We start from the raw sequence: 18,867 nt of genomic DNA on the forward strand, positions 1-18,867 counted from the left end.
CCCCACCCCTTTAATTTTAAGAGAAATTAAAACATTTCTGTGGGTGCCTTAAAGTATTGTAGGCCTTCAGTGCTGCGCCTCCTGTGCCCCTGCACAGCACACCTAGCCCTTGCCCTGCGAGCCAGGCCGGCCATACTCACCAATGATCTTGCGGTCGTACCAGCCGCCGTGGTCCATCCACTGGCGCAACAGCTCGATGGGTGGCTGTGCGCCGTAGGTCTCCAGGGCTGGCATGTTCAGGTCATCGATGAAGAAGATAAAGTTGCGCCCCAGAGGTGGTCCAAACACACCCTTCCGCCTGAGGGGAGGGGCTGTGTGAGCCCAGCACCCACAGGCACCAGGTCCTCTGAGAATCCAAGGGCGACGGGGTGGCAGCTTTGCCTCTGGGAAGCCCTTGCTAAATTTCAGCCTCCTCCAGATTGCTAGATGTCTTGACCCACCCTCATCCTTGTTCTGAGTGTCCTGGGACAGCTGGGACAGGCTGACCTGAGTCTGAGCTCCCTCAAAGTGAGTCTCGCCTCCCAGGCAGATGGACAACAGGCTTCTCACAGACAGACCCAGGGCCCTGTCCAAGGGCCCAGCCAGGGCGAGCACCCACTCGCTGACTGGCTTTGTAGGAATTTTTGATACAGGGAAGGCTCTGGAGCAGTCTGTGAGGGAACCCTGGGCCCCTTGGGGGGCCGTCAGCTCCCCCTGGGAGGTTTCTGGCAAACCCAGGAGCATAATTTGGTGGAGAGGTGGGACAGCAGCTGGATCGGCCAGGCTGGGGGGATGCAGGGGTGACGAAGGAGGGAGGGGTGCCCTGCCTCTTGTCCAGCTTGCTGTCAATGAGGTCCTGGGTCTGGTTGGCTGAAGTGCGGGCTGAGAAGGTGAGGAAGTGGCTGACGTAATCCAGTGCCAGGTTCTTGAGGAGCTTGTCAGAGATGGTGAGCGTCTTCCCCGTGCCTGTTGGCCCAATGCACAGCACCTGGCAGAGCAGGGATGGCACAGAAGGAGCACACGGTGGGCCTGATGCACAGGAGGAGCTGCCCCCGCATCTGTGTGGGAGGCTGGTCAAACCCCAATATAGGCCTTGGGGACAGTGGAGGCAGGGCCTGGGAGGTGCTCACGGGCTTCTTGTTGGTGAGCAGCATGTCCAGTAAATGGGACATCTGCACGGTGTCCATGGTGGGCACAATGATGTTGCAGTAGTTGGTGTCTGGTACCATGGTGAATGGAGCTGAGGAGTCCATCCACTTCACCCAGGCAACCTGGAATCATAGGTGGCTCAGCGGTGAGCCTGGAACCCCTCCCTGCCCCACTCCTGGCTGCGGCCCCATGGCCAAGTGCAGAAGGGCCAGGAGCTGCACGGCTGGGCTTTGGCAAGCAGGTCCAGGTGCAGGGCTGCTTCCAGTGGAAATGGAAAGTCCTGTGCCCTGCTTTCTGCATGGGGAGGGGGACTCCCAACACAAACAGCCAAGAATGGGGACTCTGAGCACAACTGCATAGGAGGGCTCTCCCTGCCCAGGTTGGGGGCTCCCTAAGGACTGCCAGGCCCTGAGTCTCTGCAGAAAGGAGAAGCTCCGAGAATTGAACAACCCAGAATGCAAAGGTGTTTGCTGTTTAGTTTCAGGCTACCCAAGAAATGTGGGGGCCAGAACCATGGGCGCTGGTGTCAGCTGGAAGCTGAGAGGTCACTGGGTCCAGTCTTCCCAACACTGTCCCTGCCTGCACAAATTCCTTCACTCACAGCAGCCCTGACCCAGCTTGCAGATGTCCCCTGATGGGGGGATCACTATGGCCAAACCAATGCATCCCACTGGGTACAGTCCTAAACGTTAGACCCAAATGTGCCCTGGGAGCCCCCAGCAGGATGCTGCACAGTAACGGACAGGTCTCTGTAGACGCCTTTCCACCTCTGTCCTCCTGGGCTGGGGTCTTGACCTTGGGATGAGGGTGGGCTCCTGGAGCCCTTGCTAGCTGATAGTAGTGATGAGGACACTGAAGCAGGCTTCAAGAGCTTGCCCCCCAGCCCTCGGGAGCCCAGTCTCTGGGAAAATGGGGCTTTTAAGTGGAACTGAGGTGGCCAGTCCCTGGGCTCCGCATCAATGTGGAAGAGGCAGTGCGTATGGCTGGAAAGGGAGGTATTCGAATGTCTCCCCTCTTAGCCCAGCCCTAGGTTCAAGTACAGTTCTGCCACATCTGGAAAACAAGCACAATAATAACCACTCTACAGGGCCATGAGGATTCATGAGATGATGCAAATAACCCCCGCCTGAGACCTGGTGGCCATCAATGTGACGGCTCCCTGTGTGGCCATAATTCATTGCGAGAACAGCAGCCACCCAGTGGTCCCTCCCTGTGCAGTCTCTGCGGAGGGCCTGCGGCCACCTGCTTGTATTCCTCCTCTTCATCCTCATTGTCGTTGGTACCACTGATGCCCGCGTCCTCCAGCCTGTAATCGAACACCAGCCCCTCTTCTGGGAAAAGCAGAGTCAGCTGCCGGGAACCAGGAGGAGAAGCAGGCTGTGAGGCCCAGTAGGACTGAGGCTCCTGGTCCCTGGGGGCCGCCGGCTCTCACCTGTTCATTCTCCATCTTGAGCCTTAGCCAGTGGCTGAAGCTGGTGCGGCCACTGCTGTCCCCAGTGGCACCCACGCTCCAGATCAGGGAGAAGATGAACCACGGCTCGATCAACTCTACGATGCGACTCAGCTTTTCAGAGGGTATTTTCTTGAGGCCCTGGGGATGAAGGGAACAGTTTCAGGCTGAGACAGGAACAGTATCAAGCGGCCTGAGGAAGTGGGGCAGGGGCATGTCTTGACCTCTGCTACACAGCTTTGTTTCTCTACAGCCAATTGGACAGGTGGTCTTGTCCATGTTGCACCAATCCAATTCTCTCTTTCAGGCCCCAGAGAGCAAGGAGAGCAGTGTGGGGAGAGGGACCAGGTGCATCTAGCCCCACTCTCAGGGCTGTACCTCTCTAGGCAGAAAGGGCTTGAAGAAGCAGTCCAGCAGCTTGAGGAGGCTCATGGTCAGGTTGCAGTTGGTTGAGGCGATCACCTCCTTCACTGAGGACCGAACGAAGGAGATGGATTCCTGCAGGGAGCAGGCACCCGGTTCTCATGGCTGGCAGCCACAGTGCCCTGCTGCCCTGCCAGGGTCAGACATACCCGTGGCCTCACTCACCTCCAGGAAGCTGACAAAGAGGGCCTTGAAATGCTCCTCGTAGGGCTTCAGCAAAGGGGGCAGCTTCCTCAGCCAGCACTCGATGAAGGGCATGAGCCCCAGGATGCTGGGCTCCAGGTACACCATGCCACAGCGGGAGACCGTAGCTGGTGAAGCCACCGCCAGGTCTTGCACCTCGAACATCATGGTCATTGCCTGGTGCCAAGACGAACCATATGAGTGGGCTGACTGCCAGTCCCCAGGCCTGGAGAAAGGGCTGCAGGGCTGCAGGGCTGCGGGGAGGGGCTGCACATCCTGTAAGTGGGTGGTGTGGTCAGGTTGTGGGGCAGGGGCAGTGCTGGGTGGGATGCAGGAACCGCTGGGTCCTCAGCTGATAACGTGGCTCTCCCTGGAGCCCTGAGGAGGACCCCAAGTCAGGAGATTCCTGAGGTTCGCTGACCAGACTGGGGTCAGGGCATTTTGGGGTCCCTGGAGGCCTGCGGTCATCTAATGGGAACTGTGTATTTTGCTCCAGAGCCCCCCCACCCCTGTGCACATAGACACAGGTTCACATTGACTGCCAGGTATTTGCTTTTACAAGGATTCAAGAGCTGGACTCAGTGTAGACCCGTGAGCTGCTCTTGTGCCCAGGCCATATCCCTCTTTCTCTGACAACTGCTCTTCACACACCAGACAGATCCCCGTGGTGTCTACGCCATCCATCTCCCAGACCCCGGGCACACTGCCAGGGCCAGGTGCACACCTGACCCCACCTGACCTGACTGGGGCAACATGGCTGAAAGTGGGCCTGGGAGGCAAGAGGCAGCATCAGCCGGGGAGCAGTGGGATAGGCATCCTGGTGGGCTCAGAGCACAAAAGAAAAAGGGTCTGTGTAAAGGGTGCTCTGAGCAACTGTGTGGGACACCCTGAGGTATGGGAGCTCAGGCCAGGGAGGGGCACTAGGAGCTGAGCTTAAGCTCCTGCTAGCAGGAGGGCTCTTGCTGAGTCACGGTGACAGCCTGAGATGTACCCATGTCCCTGAGAGAAAGGGGTGAGAGGGCAGAGTTTGGCCAGCGTGATGCAGCCTCCAGGCCCACCCAGCCTTGGAGGAGAGTGGGCAGGCGGACAGGTGGGTGCACCTCCGTGAGCTTGATGATCTCCCCAGAGCTGAGGCACAGCTTCTTGTTGTCATCCAGCACCGTGTTCATGTTCTCAATCCAGATGGCGTCCACCGGCCCATCGAACATGTACCACTTCTTGTTGGTGTTGGAGGTGATGGCCCCCGCCCGGATGAGCGAGGAGAAAATCCCATCTGTCCTGCAGCGCCAGGGAGGACAGGGCTGGAGACATCAGGGCGGCAGTGCTTTGAGCACAGCTGGCTCCCAGGGAAGCCTGGCTACTGGGTGGGCGGGCTCTACTTTACGTTTTCCTTCAATCTCTTTGTTCTTTTAAAAATTATAATAGGAAAAGTGGGACTTTTTGGTGTCACATGGTGTAATGAAAACGTGTGCTTATGTCCCTGCCCTGCTGAAGCCCCATTAAAGGTGAAATCACAACAGGAAAAAGGGAGCAGGGGAGGAGGCAATAGCAGAGATGGAGGCAGTGCAGCTCTGGAAGACAATGGACAAGGACGGAGGAGGGTAAGTGACAGGGCAGAGAAAGCAGCGTGGTGAGAAGTGGCCAGGTCCTGCCTCAGAACCCAGGGGGCTCAGATCTCAGAGGCAGCACGCACCAGGGAAGGGGCTGGTAGGGCTGACAAAGATGCTGTGCTTCATCCAGCCTTAGCCTCCGGAACCTTCTCCTAGATGCCCATATATGCACGTCCTTGTAAAATCCAGTTTCAGTAAAGAACCCTGCTAAGTCAGTTTAGCCAGAACCCTTGATAACTGATCACTCTTGAGGCTCCTTCCCTGCACCACCCCCAGGCGACGTCTGGTTACCCTGAGGCCTGTCTTCAGTTGGAATCCTGTTAGGTTGGTTCAACCAGAATCCCCCTCACCATTGATGTTTCCTCTGGATTTTCCACCCACTGATGCTCACCCTGCCCCTTGGCTATAGATTCCCACTGGCCCATGCTGTATTCAGAGCCCAGTCTCTCCCCTTAACTATAAGGCCCCAGTGCAGTGGTCCCTGTGCCTGCCATGCTCCTGAATATGTTCTTCCTCAGCATGCTTTAAAAAGTATCATTGAGGGCTGGGTGCAGTGGCTCACGCCTGTAATCCCAGCACTTTGGGAGGCCGAGGCGGGCAGATCACCTGAGGTAGGGAGTTCAAGGCCAGCCTGACCAACATGGTGAAATCTTGTCTCTACTAAAAATACAAAATTAGCCGGGCATGGTGGCACATGCCTGTAATCCCAGCTACTCGGGAGGCTGAGGCAGGAGAATCGCTTGAACCGGGAGGCGGAAGTTGCAGTGAGCCGAGATGGCGCCATTGCACTCCAGCCTGGGCAACAAGAGTGAAACTACGTCTCAAAAAAAAAAAAAAAAAAAAGTGTCATTGAATAATTTTTTTTCTTTAACAGGGGACTTTTTTTTGGTCTGACCTCCAGCCCCCCAACCTATCTACATAAGAGACTGGAGTGGATATGGGGGAGAATCTTCACCAGAAATGGGGGAAGCAGTACAGGTTCACGCTGTGGAAGGTGGGCAACTGTCCCTCCCCAGTGACCATCCCCTACAGGGCTCCCAGAACACTGGAGCCAAGCAGACATCCCCAGCAGAGGACTGGAGACTCCTGTCTGGAGAAACAGAATAGCCTTAGAGAAAAGCCCCTGAGATACCGATGTCTCAGCAGTCTCCATCCAGCTGCCCTTCTCCCATATCAGTGCACTTCCCCTAAAATGCACACCCCGGCCTGGGAGCAGGGCCCGGAGAGGGCCCACCAGCTTCTCTTGGGTCATGACAATGGCCAGATACTGCAGAGGCACTGAGCGTGTTAAGTCATTCTTGCCTTACCATAAGCATGGTGCCATTATTGTCCCCACTTTGCAGACGAGGGAACCATGGCCTGGGGGGTGAGGAGGGTCACTCAGCGAGGAAGTAGAATGGAGAATAGAATCCCAAGCGTTGGGCTGCAGAGCCCGCCCTTCCACTGGGCTAATGGAGGGAGGGGTGACCGCAGCCCACAGCCTCCAGAGGTCTGGGAGCAGGGGGTCACGGGCAAGGCTGGTGGGTCACTCACCACTCATGGGTGAGGAGGTCAAACTCCCCGTACAGCTGGCCCATCGTGATGGACTTGGGGTTGAGCACGTAGTAGTTGACAGCCTCGTACATGCCACCACTGATGGATGGCTGCCCTTTCAGTGACGTCATGGCAGCTGCCAGGACTCTGTAACACTGGGAGACGGACCGCCTGAGAGTGAGGCTCCCAGAGAGCAGGGCTGGAGTGGGCTGGGGGCCACGGGAAGGGGGAGGGGTATTCTATGCCAAGGGGCACAAATGGAGGCCAACCCCTGTTGAAGCCGCACCCCCCTGCAGGCCCACTATCCGGACAGTGGCTGCCAAGCTTGGCTCTGCTTACAGTACTCTTGCCGGAGCCTGTGGGCCCGACGAGCATGAGGCCGTGTCGCACCACCGTGGTCTCGTAGAGCTGGATGCACTTTGTCAGGAAGCCTGGGGGACATGGCATGGGGCCCAAGGGTCAGAGCATGGGCTTGGGTCCTGGTCACACCACTAGCTTGTGTGACCTTGGGTGAGTCACTGCACTCCCTGAGCCTCAATTTCCTCATCTATAAAATAAGGATGGTGGTAGCACCTACATTATAGGCAGGGGCAGGTGAAGCCATAAGCACAGAACTTGACAGAGTAGAAACTCTGTAAATGCCAGCCATTCTTTCCACTGTGACTACCATTCCTTCACAGCCATTGGTCAGGTGGTCAGCCGACACCAGCTTGCTCAGTGTCAGCTGTCACAGGCCCCAGCTTCAGCCCCAGCCTGGTGAGAGCACCACCCCAAGTAAGTGCTGACTCCTATGAGCAACCTCCTAGAGACAAGATCCTAGGGTCAGTCGGGAGCTATAGAGACAGCTGCCAGCAGGCAGAGGCCAGGCCCACGGGGGTAGGGAATAAATGCCTCACTTTGGCCCAAGAAGGGTGGTGGTGGCTATGGCCCTGCAGGTCCGGGGGTTCCTGCCAAAGGGATAGGGCCCAATTAGCCAGGGACGGCAAAGGTGACCTAAGGCTGTGAGGGAGAGAAGAGTTTGAGGCTTCATTCAACAAGCCTGCTGGGGTCGGGGGTGCAGGAAGTGACCAGAGGAGGAAGCATTCGAGCTGCACAGGGAATTGAAGCACAATGGAGGGCACCTGGGGGAGGCCTTGCAGGGCTGAGCAGGAACTTCCTAGGGTCCCGAGAAGGGCCTTGTGTGGCCAGGGTGACTGGCCATGGCTTCCCGGAGGAGCTCCTCCCACAGCCCCACCAAAGGACCCACTGGAGGGGGTGGCCGGCTGGGGATGAACTGAGACCCTCATCCTACTATGAGGGGCGAGGGTTCAGGATGAGAGGGAGTCTATTTGAGGGAAGTGTCCCCCCAGCCCTCCCAGACACATGGTGGCCTTTACAACAAGTCAGTGAAAGAAGGGCCCCAAATGTTCTTTCTTCAGGGCAGTGACGCCAGGGGTGTCACTCAACAAGGAATGTGGGCAAGTCCCGCTAGTGGGATGGAGCCAAGAGGCCTCTGGAAGAGGTGAGTGGTGGCTGTGGTGAGGTGGGCTGGGGTGCAAGGAATATGGCCTTGAAACTCCAGTCACATCCTAGCGAGGGCCAGGCCCTGATGAAGCAAGGCCCAAGAGGAGCCCGGGGCTCTCAGCCCACACGGGAAGCAGGGCCCGGGAAGGGGACAACGCCTGCCTCCCCACCACCAGGCGGGTTTTGGTGGAGACCGGGCCGGGACATCTGCCCTGCCTCTGGATTGCTCGGCTGAGAGCCCGGGCCTGCAGCACACTTGGCCAGGTGTGAGGGCCCCTGGGGTTGGACTGTCCTGTCTCTGTCCCCCTGACCTGGACTCCAAGGTGGCCAGGGCCAGCCCCTCCACGAACACTCAGGGCCTGAAGCTCACCCTCCACATCCTTGAGGTTGCTGTTCCTGCAGGCCTCGCGGATGGCCTCATCCAGGATGCCATAGTCCGTGTCCTCCTCCTTGATGGTGGGAAACAGGTCGGACACGATCCCAGAGAAGAGCTTGAGGTCCTCCTGCAGGAACTTGGGCACGTTCACGTCACGGATGGCCCGGAGGCAGATCAGCTCCTGCAGCAGGTGCCAGCTGAGCCTTCAGGGCAGTGGGCCAGCTGCCCTCCAGCTGCCCAGGAGCCCTCCCAGAGTTCCACTCCTGGAGCCCTGCTGGGTGGAGCTCACCTCATTCATGCTGGGGTTTTCTCGCTTGAGGTTCCCAGCAGCTGAGATCACAGTCTTCACGGCTCTCATCCCAAAGTCATAGTGATCCTGTCGCCATACAGAAGGAGGCACGGGTGAGCACTGTCCCTCTCCGAGGCTTCTGCCTGGAACACTCTGCCTCCCACCTGGCAGCTGGCCAAGTCTCATCACCAGCTCATGGCACTTCCCTTGCAGACCTGCTGGGACCACCTACATGCCCAGCCTGGGCAGGTGCACCTTCTTTGGGCTCCCCGGGCACCCTGTACTTTACTGTCCCGATAGCCCCCTCCTTTTTCCGATACCCATCCTGCATCCTTTGGTCACTGTCCCAGCACATGGCCAGGGGCAGGAGGGCCCTCTAGCTGTGCTGGAAAAGTGAATGAAGGAGTTTCCCATCTGTGCAACAATCAGCTTGGCCTTGATGGTCCTTGAGCTTCCTTCTAACATTCTCCCATAACATCTCTCCAGACCCGTCTTTCTGGCCACACCACCATTCTTTTTCCCCCAGCCTGTTTCTCTTCATTACACACTAAGTGTGTTGGAAATAGTTAAATTAATCATTCTGCCCCATGGTGCCCAACCAAGAGGACTCCATCTAGACCCAACTCATAGATGAGCATATGTTCCAGAAATCTTGGACTTGGAGCTGCATAAAGAGGCTGGGCTTGACTTTGGGTCATTTCTACTTGGGAAGAGTTAAGTGCATTTCCAGAACCATGTGGGATAGTTGCTCTGATTGGGGGTGGGGAGCATTTTGGAAAGAAGGGTGTGTGGGAGCGCTGGCACCCAGGAGTGCACTGTGATGAACTGCCACTGCTTTTCCTGGTAACAGGCTGCATCTCTTCTAGCTCATAGATTTTGGTGGACTGCATCTGGCCAAAGGTAGTACTGATTACCCCTGGCCACAGTGACTGGTGTTCATGGATTAGCAGGTGACCCAGAGAAGGCCCATTAGGGTGACAACAGGGATTTTTTTCTGAAGTCATGATGGAAGACAAACTAAGTTGCTAGCATGTCAGCCCAGAGGTGGGACTCATCTCTGCTGCTGCAAAGTGGGGGCCTGTTTGGGAACCAAGCTGAACAGGAAAGCTCATCCACCAGCACTGGTGCCTGGGCCGCCCCATCTGTCCTTGGAATCTGGGCTTAGCAAGCTGAGTGGAAGGATGGTGGTGCTGGGAGGCTCAAAGGGCCGGGCTGTCCTACTCTGGTCCCCACAAGGCCCAGGTGCACTTGCTCCACAGCCTGGGGTTCTGAAGCTCTTGGTGCCCTAATGATCAAGGCCCTTGCACCTGAAGTAGCCACACGGGCATCTGTTCCTGGCTCCTGCTCCAGCGCTGCTGTGTATGCATGAGCCTGGCCAGACCTTTAGCTACCTAAGACCTCAGTGTCCTCAGCTGACAAATGGGCATGTAACTCCTATCTTCCAGGGTTGCTGGGAGAAGCCCACAAGGTAATGCCTGTAAAGCACCGGGCACAGAGCCCGGCCCTCAGCAGGTGCCCTGGAGGCTGGGAGCAGGTAGAAGTTTTCAGACCCTGGAACCCCATCAGGGCAGGACCGCACCTGGGAGCTGAGCTGCTCAGAAGACAGCTTGAAGGTGGTTGTGATCTTCTTAGCCAGCACACTGGCCTCATTAAAGCCAAAGGAATAGAGGGAGATCTCAGCGATCATGGCGTAATCTGGAACCATCATGGCCACGGGTCGGAAGAGCGCCTGGGACACACGGTGCACATGTGAACAGCAGACAGAGCTCACCCCCAGAGCACCCTCAGCTTCATCCGGCCCTCCTCCCTAACGCGCTGGGACTCCCTGCTGCACCAAGCCTGCCACAGCTGAGGCTTTCACTCCCCTGAGGCTGGTAGCTCTGCCATTAGAGTGGATCCTTTGTGTTGATCCAAACCTGCCCCCACATGACTCCCAGGAGATGCCCCTCTTGGCTCCTGTTTTCCTGTTTCTCCTGAAGGCCCAGGGTGAACAGGTCTCATAAGATTCCCCCTCCACACCACATCCATAGGCAGCCTGACTTCTCCCATGGCCTGAGGACAAGTCTGAGGCCCTGAGGCCTCCCCTCCATGGCTACGGGGCTGCCATAGGGAATTACAGTCCCTGGAGTCCAAGCAACTGTGTCCTTGCATAAGTGACTTAGCATCTCTGAACTCAGGCTAGAGCTCTGGTGCTTCCTGGGCCACTCTGGGCCTGCACTTGCCTTCAGATTGTCAGGCAGCTCTGTGCGGCCAGCGTAGCCTGGGTTCATGGTGATAAACACTGCGCAGGATGGCACCAGTGGGATCTCCACACCCTCAAACATGAAGCGTTCCACCTGCAGTGGGGAGAGGCTGACTTGCCTGGGACTAGGGTGCCCAGCCTTGTCCCCTCCTCTGAGTGGGCCCCTTGTCCCCTGTTGATGCCCCTGTCCTGGCTGTAGCTGGTAGGCCAGGCCTGTACCCCTGATCATGGGTTGTACCCTCTCTCAGGATCTGGCCTGAAACCTCAGGCTCCAGTGGCTACCCATGGCCTTCCAGCTCCTGGCTTCAGGCCCTTGGAGGTCTCCACATCTCCTGCTTCCCACTCGCTCCACCCCCAATTCCCCAGCCCCAGGCAAGCTCAGCCTGACTAGGGGAAGTGGGGGAGGGGGAAACTGCCAGCCTCTCAGCTCCTGTCCCCAGAACAAGGTCCCTGGCCGCCGTGCACGTGGCTAGAGAGAGGACCAATGCCTGGGGCTTTCCATAAAGGTCAGGATGTAATGAGGAGGGGACCCCTTCATCCCCCACAGCTTGGCCTGGGAGCTGCCCACAGACTGGGGTGAGGGTGTGCCCCCTGGGACAAGAGAGGCTGGACCCAGGGCGGACCTTAGCACCTGGCTTCTCAGCCTGCAATGGGGAGCAGTATGGTGGTGTGAGCGAGTAAGGTGGGGCCCCCAGGCTCACCCGCTGCTGCTGCGCCTTCTGGATGGTGGTGATCTGCTGCGCCACCACAGACAGCACCTCGATGTCGATGCGATTGAACTCGTCGAAGCAGGCCCAGGCCCCAGCACTGAGTGAAGCCGGAACATTGGATGGGGCACATGTGTTCAGAGCCCAACCTGGGCACCTCCCTCTGAGGGCCCCCTCCAACTCCACTTGGGAGGAAGCCCTCAGGGGCAATCTCCATCAGCTCAGTCTTCAACCCACTGCCACTCCCCACCCCAATGCCCCGGGACCAAGCCCTGATGCCTATTACCCCCTTCTGTCCCCTCCACCATCCTTCGAGGCCCCTCTCAGGCAGTGCCCTCATCTAGCCCTCCCCAAGGAGAGCTAGGCCGTCCTACCCCATCCTGTGCCACGCTCACGCCCAGCCTCACCTGGCCAGGCCCTTGAAGAACTTGCCCATGGCCATGAAGTCGAGCTGGTCAGAGCAGTTGAACACAACAGTCTGTATGGCCAAGGCCTTACCCAGGTCTTTGGTGGTCTCAGTTTTGCCTGTGCCAGCTGGGCCAGCTGGGGCACCCCCAAACTTGAGGTGCAGAGCTCCAGTCAGTGTCAGGTAGCACCTGCAGGAGACAGAGGAGGTGGGCTCGGGCCGCACATGGCCTGGACACTCCCCCTTTCCTTGGAATTTCCTGTGGACTGGGGCCTCTCGCCCCATCCCCTTTTGGGGGGCCAGGGTGTGCCCAGCCCTGGCTCCGGGGTCAGGACTGGAGCCTGTGGACACCTGCCCAGCACGTTCCCTGTCCCATTTCACCGCCCTGCCCAGCTTTGCCCAGGGACCCCTGGGGATGGCCGACATGTGGCCACATTCACTTCCCTCACTCAAAACACAGCTTGAAAATCCAGCTGGTGCTAGACACAGGTGGCAAGATGACATGACTGACTGAGCTAGGAGGGAACTATTAGAAAAGGGCTCACCCATGATGTCTCTCAGCTCAGTTCCTCTGGCACATTAAAGGAGGAATTGACGGATAAAAACAGGAAAGCGCATACCCATTAGATGCTCACATTAGATGCCACACCTGTGCCGAGAGCTCTACATGTATCAGCTCATGAAATTCTCATTACCACTGTAAGGAGGCCTCAGAGGAAACTCAGGCACAGAGGGGTCAAGTCACCTGCCCGAAGTCACTCCACCTGTGACGGGCAGAACTGAGGTCTGAGCCCAAAGCCCTTGGTCCTAACCCTGCACTGCTCTGATGGACTAGATCACTCCAGAGTGGCAATGGTCCCTGGATTCCTGGACCAGACAGAACTGGAGGGAGGGTCTCAGTGTGGGAAGGAGCAAGAGGGGAACCCTTACCTGTCGGTGAGGGGCGTGATCACCAGCCTCCCACTGTTGCCCAGGTACTCGTAGCCATAGATGAACTCAGCATTCACAGCACGGATATACAGGTCATTATTTGTCCAGTAGTACCTGGTGGTGCAGGGAGATGAGGGCCTGGCCATGGGGCCATGGGCCACTGGGCAAGGTATATAGTCAAGTAGAGAGGGTTCTTTTTGGGAATGAGGGCATCAAGGTACCCATACCCAGCTTGTCCCAGAACCTCGAGGACAGAGACCAGCTTATTACTAACTGACTTTCCTCTTTTCCCCTGCCCCTTCCTGGCAGCTGCTCTGGCCCTGGGGGCGTCCCCCACATCCTCACCTCAGCTGTGAGATCCACTGGAAGTCATTCACGCTGACCACGTTCTCCTGGATTAGCTTGCTCACCACGTCCTTGGCGTGGACCTCAATGACGATTAGCGCTGACAGCACTGCCCGCTGCATGCGGGACAGCTTCCCCTGCACCAGGGCCACCAGATCACTGAGCTGCAGGAATGGGGCGCACTGTCAAACATCAGGGTACCACGAGGAGGCCCACCCTCCCCTTTCACAGAGGGTGGGCTCCCGCCACCAACAGTCCCTCTATCCTGGGGGGGCTCTGATGGTGTGAGTTGGGAGGGGAGCAGGGACAGGGCAGGGGAAGAAAGGAAGTAGAATGGAGGCACACGCCTGGCGTCTGCCTCCCTGCAGCATGTGGTGCTGTCTGAACGCTCAAGGCCGGGAGGCGGAGCCTGGCAAGGCGCTGGAGCACAGGGCAAGGGGTGCCTGCGGTACTGTGCAGGAGGGACCAGGCGCGTGGCTCCCTCACTGACCCTTGGGGAGGGGGCATCGCCTCAGGCCCGTCCTTCCTGTGGGTGACTGGTTGTGAGACACTTCAAGGGTGTCTGACCTCCCCTTTAGACCCAACCCCGGGCCTCTTCCAGGCTCAATATAGGAGAAAGCTTCCGGAGGGACTGGGCCCTCCTGTGCCATGTGGGGGGTGGAGGGGGACAGACAGGGGTCCTCTTGACTCCAACCTGCTGGCAGAGCTGGGGGAACAGTTGGCTTCTGAGGTCGCCGGCCTCCAGAGCCTCTGCCACCTCCATGGTCCAGTAGGTCTGGCACCCAGCGATGGTCACCTGGCCAGGCCAGTTCAGAACCCACTGGGTCCTGGGCATCTGGGAAGACAGCATGGGCAGGCTGACCCTGACAGCCACAGCCCCAATCCCATTCTTTCTTCTTCCTCTGAATGCTGTCTGTGCTCTGGCCTTTCAGACTTGGCTCCAGTTGTTGATGCCACCAGTCCCTTCAGAGCAGGGAAGCCTTTATGCTCTGGGCTTCTCAGGGTGGCAGAGATATCTCTGAACTGACTCTGCAGGCTGGGGAGTCACCTAGAGCCCAGCTGCCGGTTATGGTCATGGAGCTGAGAGAAAGACTGCAGAAGAGGGCCCAGCCTGGAGCCTGGCACCCAGTGAGTGCTGGGAACCGGAACAGCCGTCCCGATGATCATTAGGAATGAGTCTCACTTTCTGGAGTGAGTGTGGAAAGGAAAGACTCCAGAGTCCCGCCTGAGCCCCCAGGGACCTCATGACTGCAGCCTGAGGACGAGGCCAGCTGGAGCAGGAGGGGCACTGAGAGGGAGCAGAGGGGCGCAGGGGTGGAAGGCTGCACGGGCTGCGGGCGGCTCACCGTGGGGTAGGCCCTGATGGCCTTCTCAATGATGTCGTGCACACTGGCCTTCATGCTGCGCTCCACCTCCCGCAGCCAGTCCTCCACGTTGCTGGAGGGGTAGATGGAGAAGGACAACTGCACCTCCTCCCCCTCGGCCGAGTACATGTGCGTGATCTCCAGGTCCTCCTGGAACAGCAGCTGCAAGCAGTGGAGGAGCAGGAGTGGGGTCACCCTGGTGTGCCCAGATGCCCTGGCCACCACAGCCCCAGCGCTGAGCCTGCCCGGTGCCCTCCACCTCAAGAAGAAAGCCCTGCCTTCCCATCCCCCCGAGAGTCTATCTTGGCTGGGCCTTCCCAGGCTGGATGGCCTGCCTTCTCCCCAGCAGTGGTCAGGCCCCAGCCCAGGCCCGGCATGAAGCAGGCTTTGGGGAAGGAGGCTGACTGCCTTGCATGTCCCCGGCCTCCTGCATAGATGAGGGAAGACAAGGCGGGTCACAGGCCTCTGGCCTCATGGGTTTTGCAGTGTGCTGGGGGCACAGGGAGCACCTGGTGAGTTGGAAATCCAGGGCCCCCAGCCCTGAGCTGGGGATTCTGCAGTTGACCTTCCTCCCACAGGCCCCAGGTGTGTCTCCAAAGACCAGGAATGTCATTTGCCACATTTCCTGCTAAAAGGGCTCATCACAAAAGGAGAGACGTTCTCCCTGGGAAGATGCCCCATGCTCCCGGCCCTGAGCCCCGGGCCCAGCTGCCCACCCGGGCGATGTTCTCGAAGCACTTGCGCAGGTGTGGCTGCACGGCCGTGGGGTCTTTTGTCTGCGACAAGATCTCTAGTAGTTCGTCATCTGACAGGAAGTAGAATCTGCCAGGGGAACAGGGGTGAGGAAGTGGGTCGTGCAGGCTCCCTGGGCCCCAGCTGCCCCAGCCCTGCTGACACCCCCGCACCCTAGCCTGAGCAGGGCCCTGGACGCCTCAGCCTCATGGGCAGGCAGTGGCGGAGTGGGCATGGCCAGGTGGCGCCCACCTGGGGAAGGCGCTCCGCTTGGTCTCCAGATACTCGCTGAGGCCCTTCTGCACCAGGTCCAGAATCTTGTTGCAGTCCCGCAGGCTGTCCAGCATCCTCAGGTCGGAACACACGTTGATCACCTGCAGGGCCCGGGCCATGCACAGAAATGGGCAGTGAGCATGGTCCAGGTAGCAAGGCAGGCTCATCCCAGAGCACCCACACCAGCCAGAGCCCCTCAGTGGGGCCTGGGAAGGAAGATGCAGAAAAATTCTCCCTGAGCCAGTGGCTGCATCCATCAGCCCCACAGAAAAAATTCTATGGTCAAACAAGTTAGAGTTAAACAAAGCTAAAGAGTTTGCTTTGCTGCAGGACTTGTCAGGGCTTCTAAAATGCTAATATGTGCCGGGCGTGGTGGCACACGTCTGTAATCCCAGCGCTTTGGGAGGCTGAGGCAGATGGATCACCTGAGGTCAGGAGTTTGAGACCAGCCTGACCAACACGGTGAAATCCCGGCTCTACTAAATACAAAAGAAAATCAGCCAGGCGTGGTGGTGCATGCCTGTAATCCCAGCTGCTTGGTAGGCTGAGACAGGGGAATCCTGTCTCAGCCTCCGGGAGGTGAACCAGGGAGGTGAAGGTTGCAGTGAGCCGAGATTGCACCATGGCACTCCAGCCTGGGCAACAAGAGCAAAACTCCGTTTCAAAAAAAAAAACAAAAACAAACAAACAAAAAACGCTAATATGGGCTGTGGATCTCCAAGAGAAAAACCGTCAGTGACTGTGCCTCTAAGGAGCAACTCTGAGGGTGGGGAGCCCACTCTGGAGGACATGGGTCAAGACCAAATCCTCAGGCTTGTCCGCCAGCCTTTTCTGTGTAGGGAGGGAAGAGACTAGGAGGCTACCAGCAATGTGACCAGGGCCCTTGGGGATCCCAGCTGCCCCTCCCACCCGCATTGAGCTTGCCTCCCGGTTCTCGTAGGCACTCTTCAAGATCTTCTTCCAGATCCGCTCCATGGTCTGGTAGCGCTTGCTCTCCACAGGCAGCTGCTGGTTAATGTCCTCAGAGCTGAAGATGGGCTCCAGGTAGAGCCAGGACCGCTGACAGTTCAGCCACTCCTCCAGAACCTCCTGGGGAGGGGAAGGGCAGGGAGGGGTGTGATATGGACTGTCAGGGTCCAAGCTGGGGTTTGTCCCAATGACTGAGACATTTCACCCCACCAGCATGTTGGGCAGAGCACTGGACACCAAAGTCAATGTCTACAGGGAGATTTCTAGATGGTGCTGTCATCTGTGATACTCAAGGGAACAAAGAGGATACAGGGATGTCTGCCCTCCAGAGAAGTCCCACATCCCCACAGGACACCCAAGCCTCCAAAGGAGCCGGGAGAGCTGCTCTTCCAAAGGGAGGAACACACCCACGCCAGCAAAGCCTGCAGTGACAGGAAACACTTGGTGCCTGGGAGACAAACCAGCCTCCTTCCTGGAAGGACTTCTGGGTCCATGACCCCAGGATTCTCTGAGATTCAATGGGTCTTGAGTGTGAGAGTCCTAAAATACTCTCTGAAACATGAGTCCAAGGGTGAGACATCTTCAAAATGAGCCATTTCCCCCTTCTGCCTCCAAATTCCCCATTCAAGATATATCTCGTCTTCTCCCATCAGCGCAAACTCACGCACTCATCCATTTCTTCCTCATGGGATGGGGGTCACAGTCAGCAGTGTCAGGACTGTGCCAGGCCCTGGTGGGCACTAGGGGAAACAGAGGGGAATGCGGCCTGGTCCCTTCCCTTGAGGGGCCCACAGCCCACTAAGGGGCCAGATCTGCCCCTGAATCATGGGCCCGGCATGTGTAGTGGACTCTGAAAGAGGCACTGACAATGGCCTCGGTGGGAACCCCTTGAAGGAGGGTGAGGGAGAGTTGGCGAGGCTGCTTGTTGCTGGGCCTTGGAGGAGATGGAAGGCGGGTGTCAAACTCTAGGTCGAGTGGACAGCATGAGCAGAGGGGGACCTGGGACAGTGCTGACCAGCTCAGGCATCTCTGGGTGGTCCAGGCACACAGATGAGCCCTCCCCACCTGCTTCTGGCCTTCGCCGGAGGTCTCTGAACAGCTCTCAGGGAGGCCCGGGGAAGGGGATATCACAGTCACACCTGCAGGCTGGCCCCGGGACTGCCCTCCAGGGCTCTGTGGGCAGCCCTTGCCTCTGGCCTTGAGAGCCCAAGACAAGTGCAGTCCCTGGTGGCCCAGTCCCCTCAACCAAGGTAGCTCCAAATGAGATGAGAACAGAAGCTCAGGACAGGGTGGGAAAGGGCACTGAGGTGCTCTGGGCCTTGTGACATCCGGCCCAGAAAGTGTCAGTACCGGAGGTCCTGGTTGTCCCAAGCTCAGGCAGCCCTGGGGAGGCCGGCTGGCAGTTCTCAGGCCCATCCTCAGCCACATTTTGGGACCCAAATGCTGCCCCTACACACCCTTATCTGCCTCATCCAGCAGCTGAACCTTATGGATGGAGAGCCCATCCTAGTTGCCCCCCTCTGAATGCAGTAGGGCAGGGCCTGCCAGAGAGCCAGGGGCTGTGTGAATGAGGGCAAGGCACTGCGATGCTTTGAACCCCACCCGGAGACCATCAGTGACACCTGTGGGCCGGGCTCTCTGAAGTGGGGGAGCGATGAAGGAAGGACTGGGGGGAGGACCAACCTGGGTCAGCTTCAGTTTGTTCTCCCAGGAGTTGATGCGCTGCTCAAAGGGCTTCTTGTAGGGTGAAAATGACATGCTCTGGGTCATGACGATGTGGTCGTCCAGCAGCTGCGAGGCCTCGTCCGGGCTCTTCAGGATGTAGGTGTCTGTTGCCTTGTAGGGCAGTACATTGAACAGGATGGTCGACCACTCCTTCTCCATCTTGTCCAGTGCCTGGGGTGGGGGACAAGCCAGGCTGAGTCCTGGGAGGGGCTGGTCCTGATGCTATCTGACCAGCCCTGCCCAGGGAAGCAGCAGACAGTACCTGGCCATGACCTCCACATGGCCGGTCTGGCAAATACTCTTGGCTTGCCTGGCAACAAGTCCCGTGTGAGCCCCTCATCTGAATTCAGGGCCAATTCACTCTTTTTTTTTTTTTTTTTCTGAGGTGGAGTCTCGCTCTGTCGCCCAGGCTGGAGCGCAGTGGCACAATCTTGGTTCACTGCAATCTCTGCCTCCCAGATTCAAGCAATTCTCCTGCCTCAGCCTCCCGAGTAGCTGGGATTACAGGCATGTACCACCACACCTGGCTATTTTTTGTATTTTTAGTAGAGATAGGGTTTCACCATGTTGGCCAGGCTGGTCTCAAACTCCTGACCTCAGGTGATCCACCCGCCTCGGCCTCCCAAAGTGCTGGGATTATAGGCGTGAGCCACTGTGTTCGGCCCAGTTCACTGTTACA

At 58.1% G+C, this 18,867-nt stretch overlaps 1 protein-coding gene across 1 annotated transcript in view; it reads right to left on the reverse strand.

The window, feature by feature from the left end:
* DNAH1 (dynein axonemal heavy chain 1) overlaps positions 1-18,867 on the reverse strand; it is a 94,724-nt gene that overhangs the window by 27,368 nt on the left and 48,489 nt on the right. Inside the window, exons 27-50 of the mRNA XM_054483745.1 lie at positions 18,147-18,359; positions 16,419-16,583; positions 15,474-15,595; positions 15,206-15,311; positions 14,472-14,651; positions 13,820-13,960; positions 13,126-13,289; positions 12,781-12,894; positions 11,852-12,040; positions 11,439-11,544; positions 10,718-10,831; positions 10,075-10,224; positions 8,496-8,582; positions 8,201-8,387; positions 6,667-6,758; positions 6,328-6,482; positions 4,285-4,462; positions 3,167-3,361; positions 2,957-3,076; positions 2,561-2,719; positions 2,371-2,478; positions 1,110-1,250; positions 807-967; positions 141-298 (exon numbers count right to left, since the gene is read on the reverse strand). Coding sequence (XP_054339720.1) covers positions 141-298; positions 807-967; positions 1,110-1,250; positions 2,371-2,478; positions 2,561-2,719; positions 2,957-3,076; positions 3,167-3,361; positions 4,285-4,462; positions 6,328-6,482; positions 6,667-6,758; positions 8,201-8,387; positions 8,496-8,582; positions 10,075-10,224; positions 10,718-10,831; positions 11,439-11,544; positions 11,852-12,040; positions 12,781-12,894; positions 13,126-13,289; positions 13,820-13,960; positions 14,472-14,651; positions 15,206-15,311; positions 15,474-15,595; positions 16,419-16,583; positions 18,147-18,359 — 3,505 coding nt within the window. The remainder of the gene's footprint in view (positions 1-140; positions 299-806; positions 968-1,109; positions 1,251-2,370; positions 2,479-2,560; positions 2,720-2,956; positions 3,077-3,166; positions 3,362-4,284; positions 4,463-6,327; positions 6,483-6,666; positions 6,759-8,200; positions 8,388-8,495; positions 8,583-10,074; positions 10,225-10,717; positions 10,832-11,438; positions 11,545-11,851; positions 12,041-12,780; positions 12,895-13,125; positions 13,290-13,819; positions 13,961-14,471; positions 14,652-15,205; positions 15,312-15,473; positions 15,596-16,418; positions 16,584-18,146; positions 18,360-18,867) is intronic.

Source organism: Pongo pygmaeus, chromosome 2 (assembly GCF_028885625.2).
Source record: "Pongo pygmaeus isolate AG05252 chromosome 2, NHGRI_mPonPyg2-v2.0_pri, whole genome shotgun sequence".
In the NCBI taxonomy this organism is placed as follows: domain Eukaryota; kingdom Metazoa; phylum Chordata; class Mammalia; order Primates; family Hominidae; genus Pongo; species Pongo pygmaeus.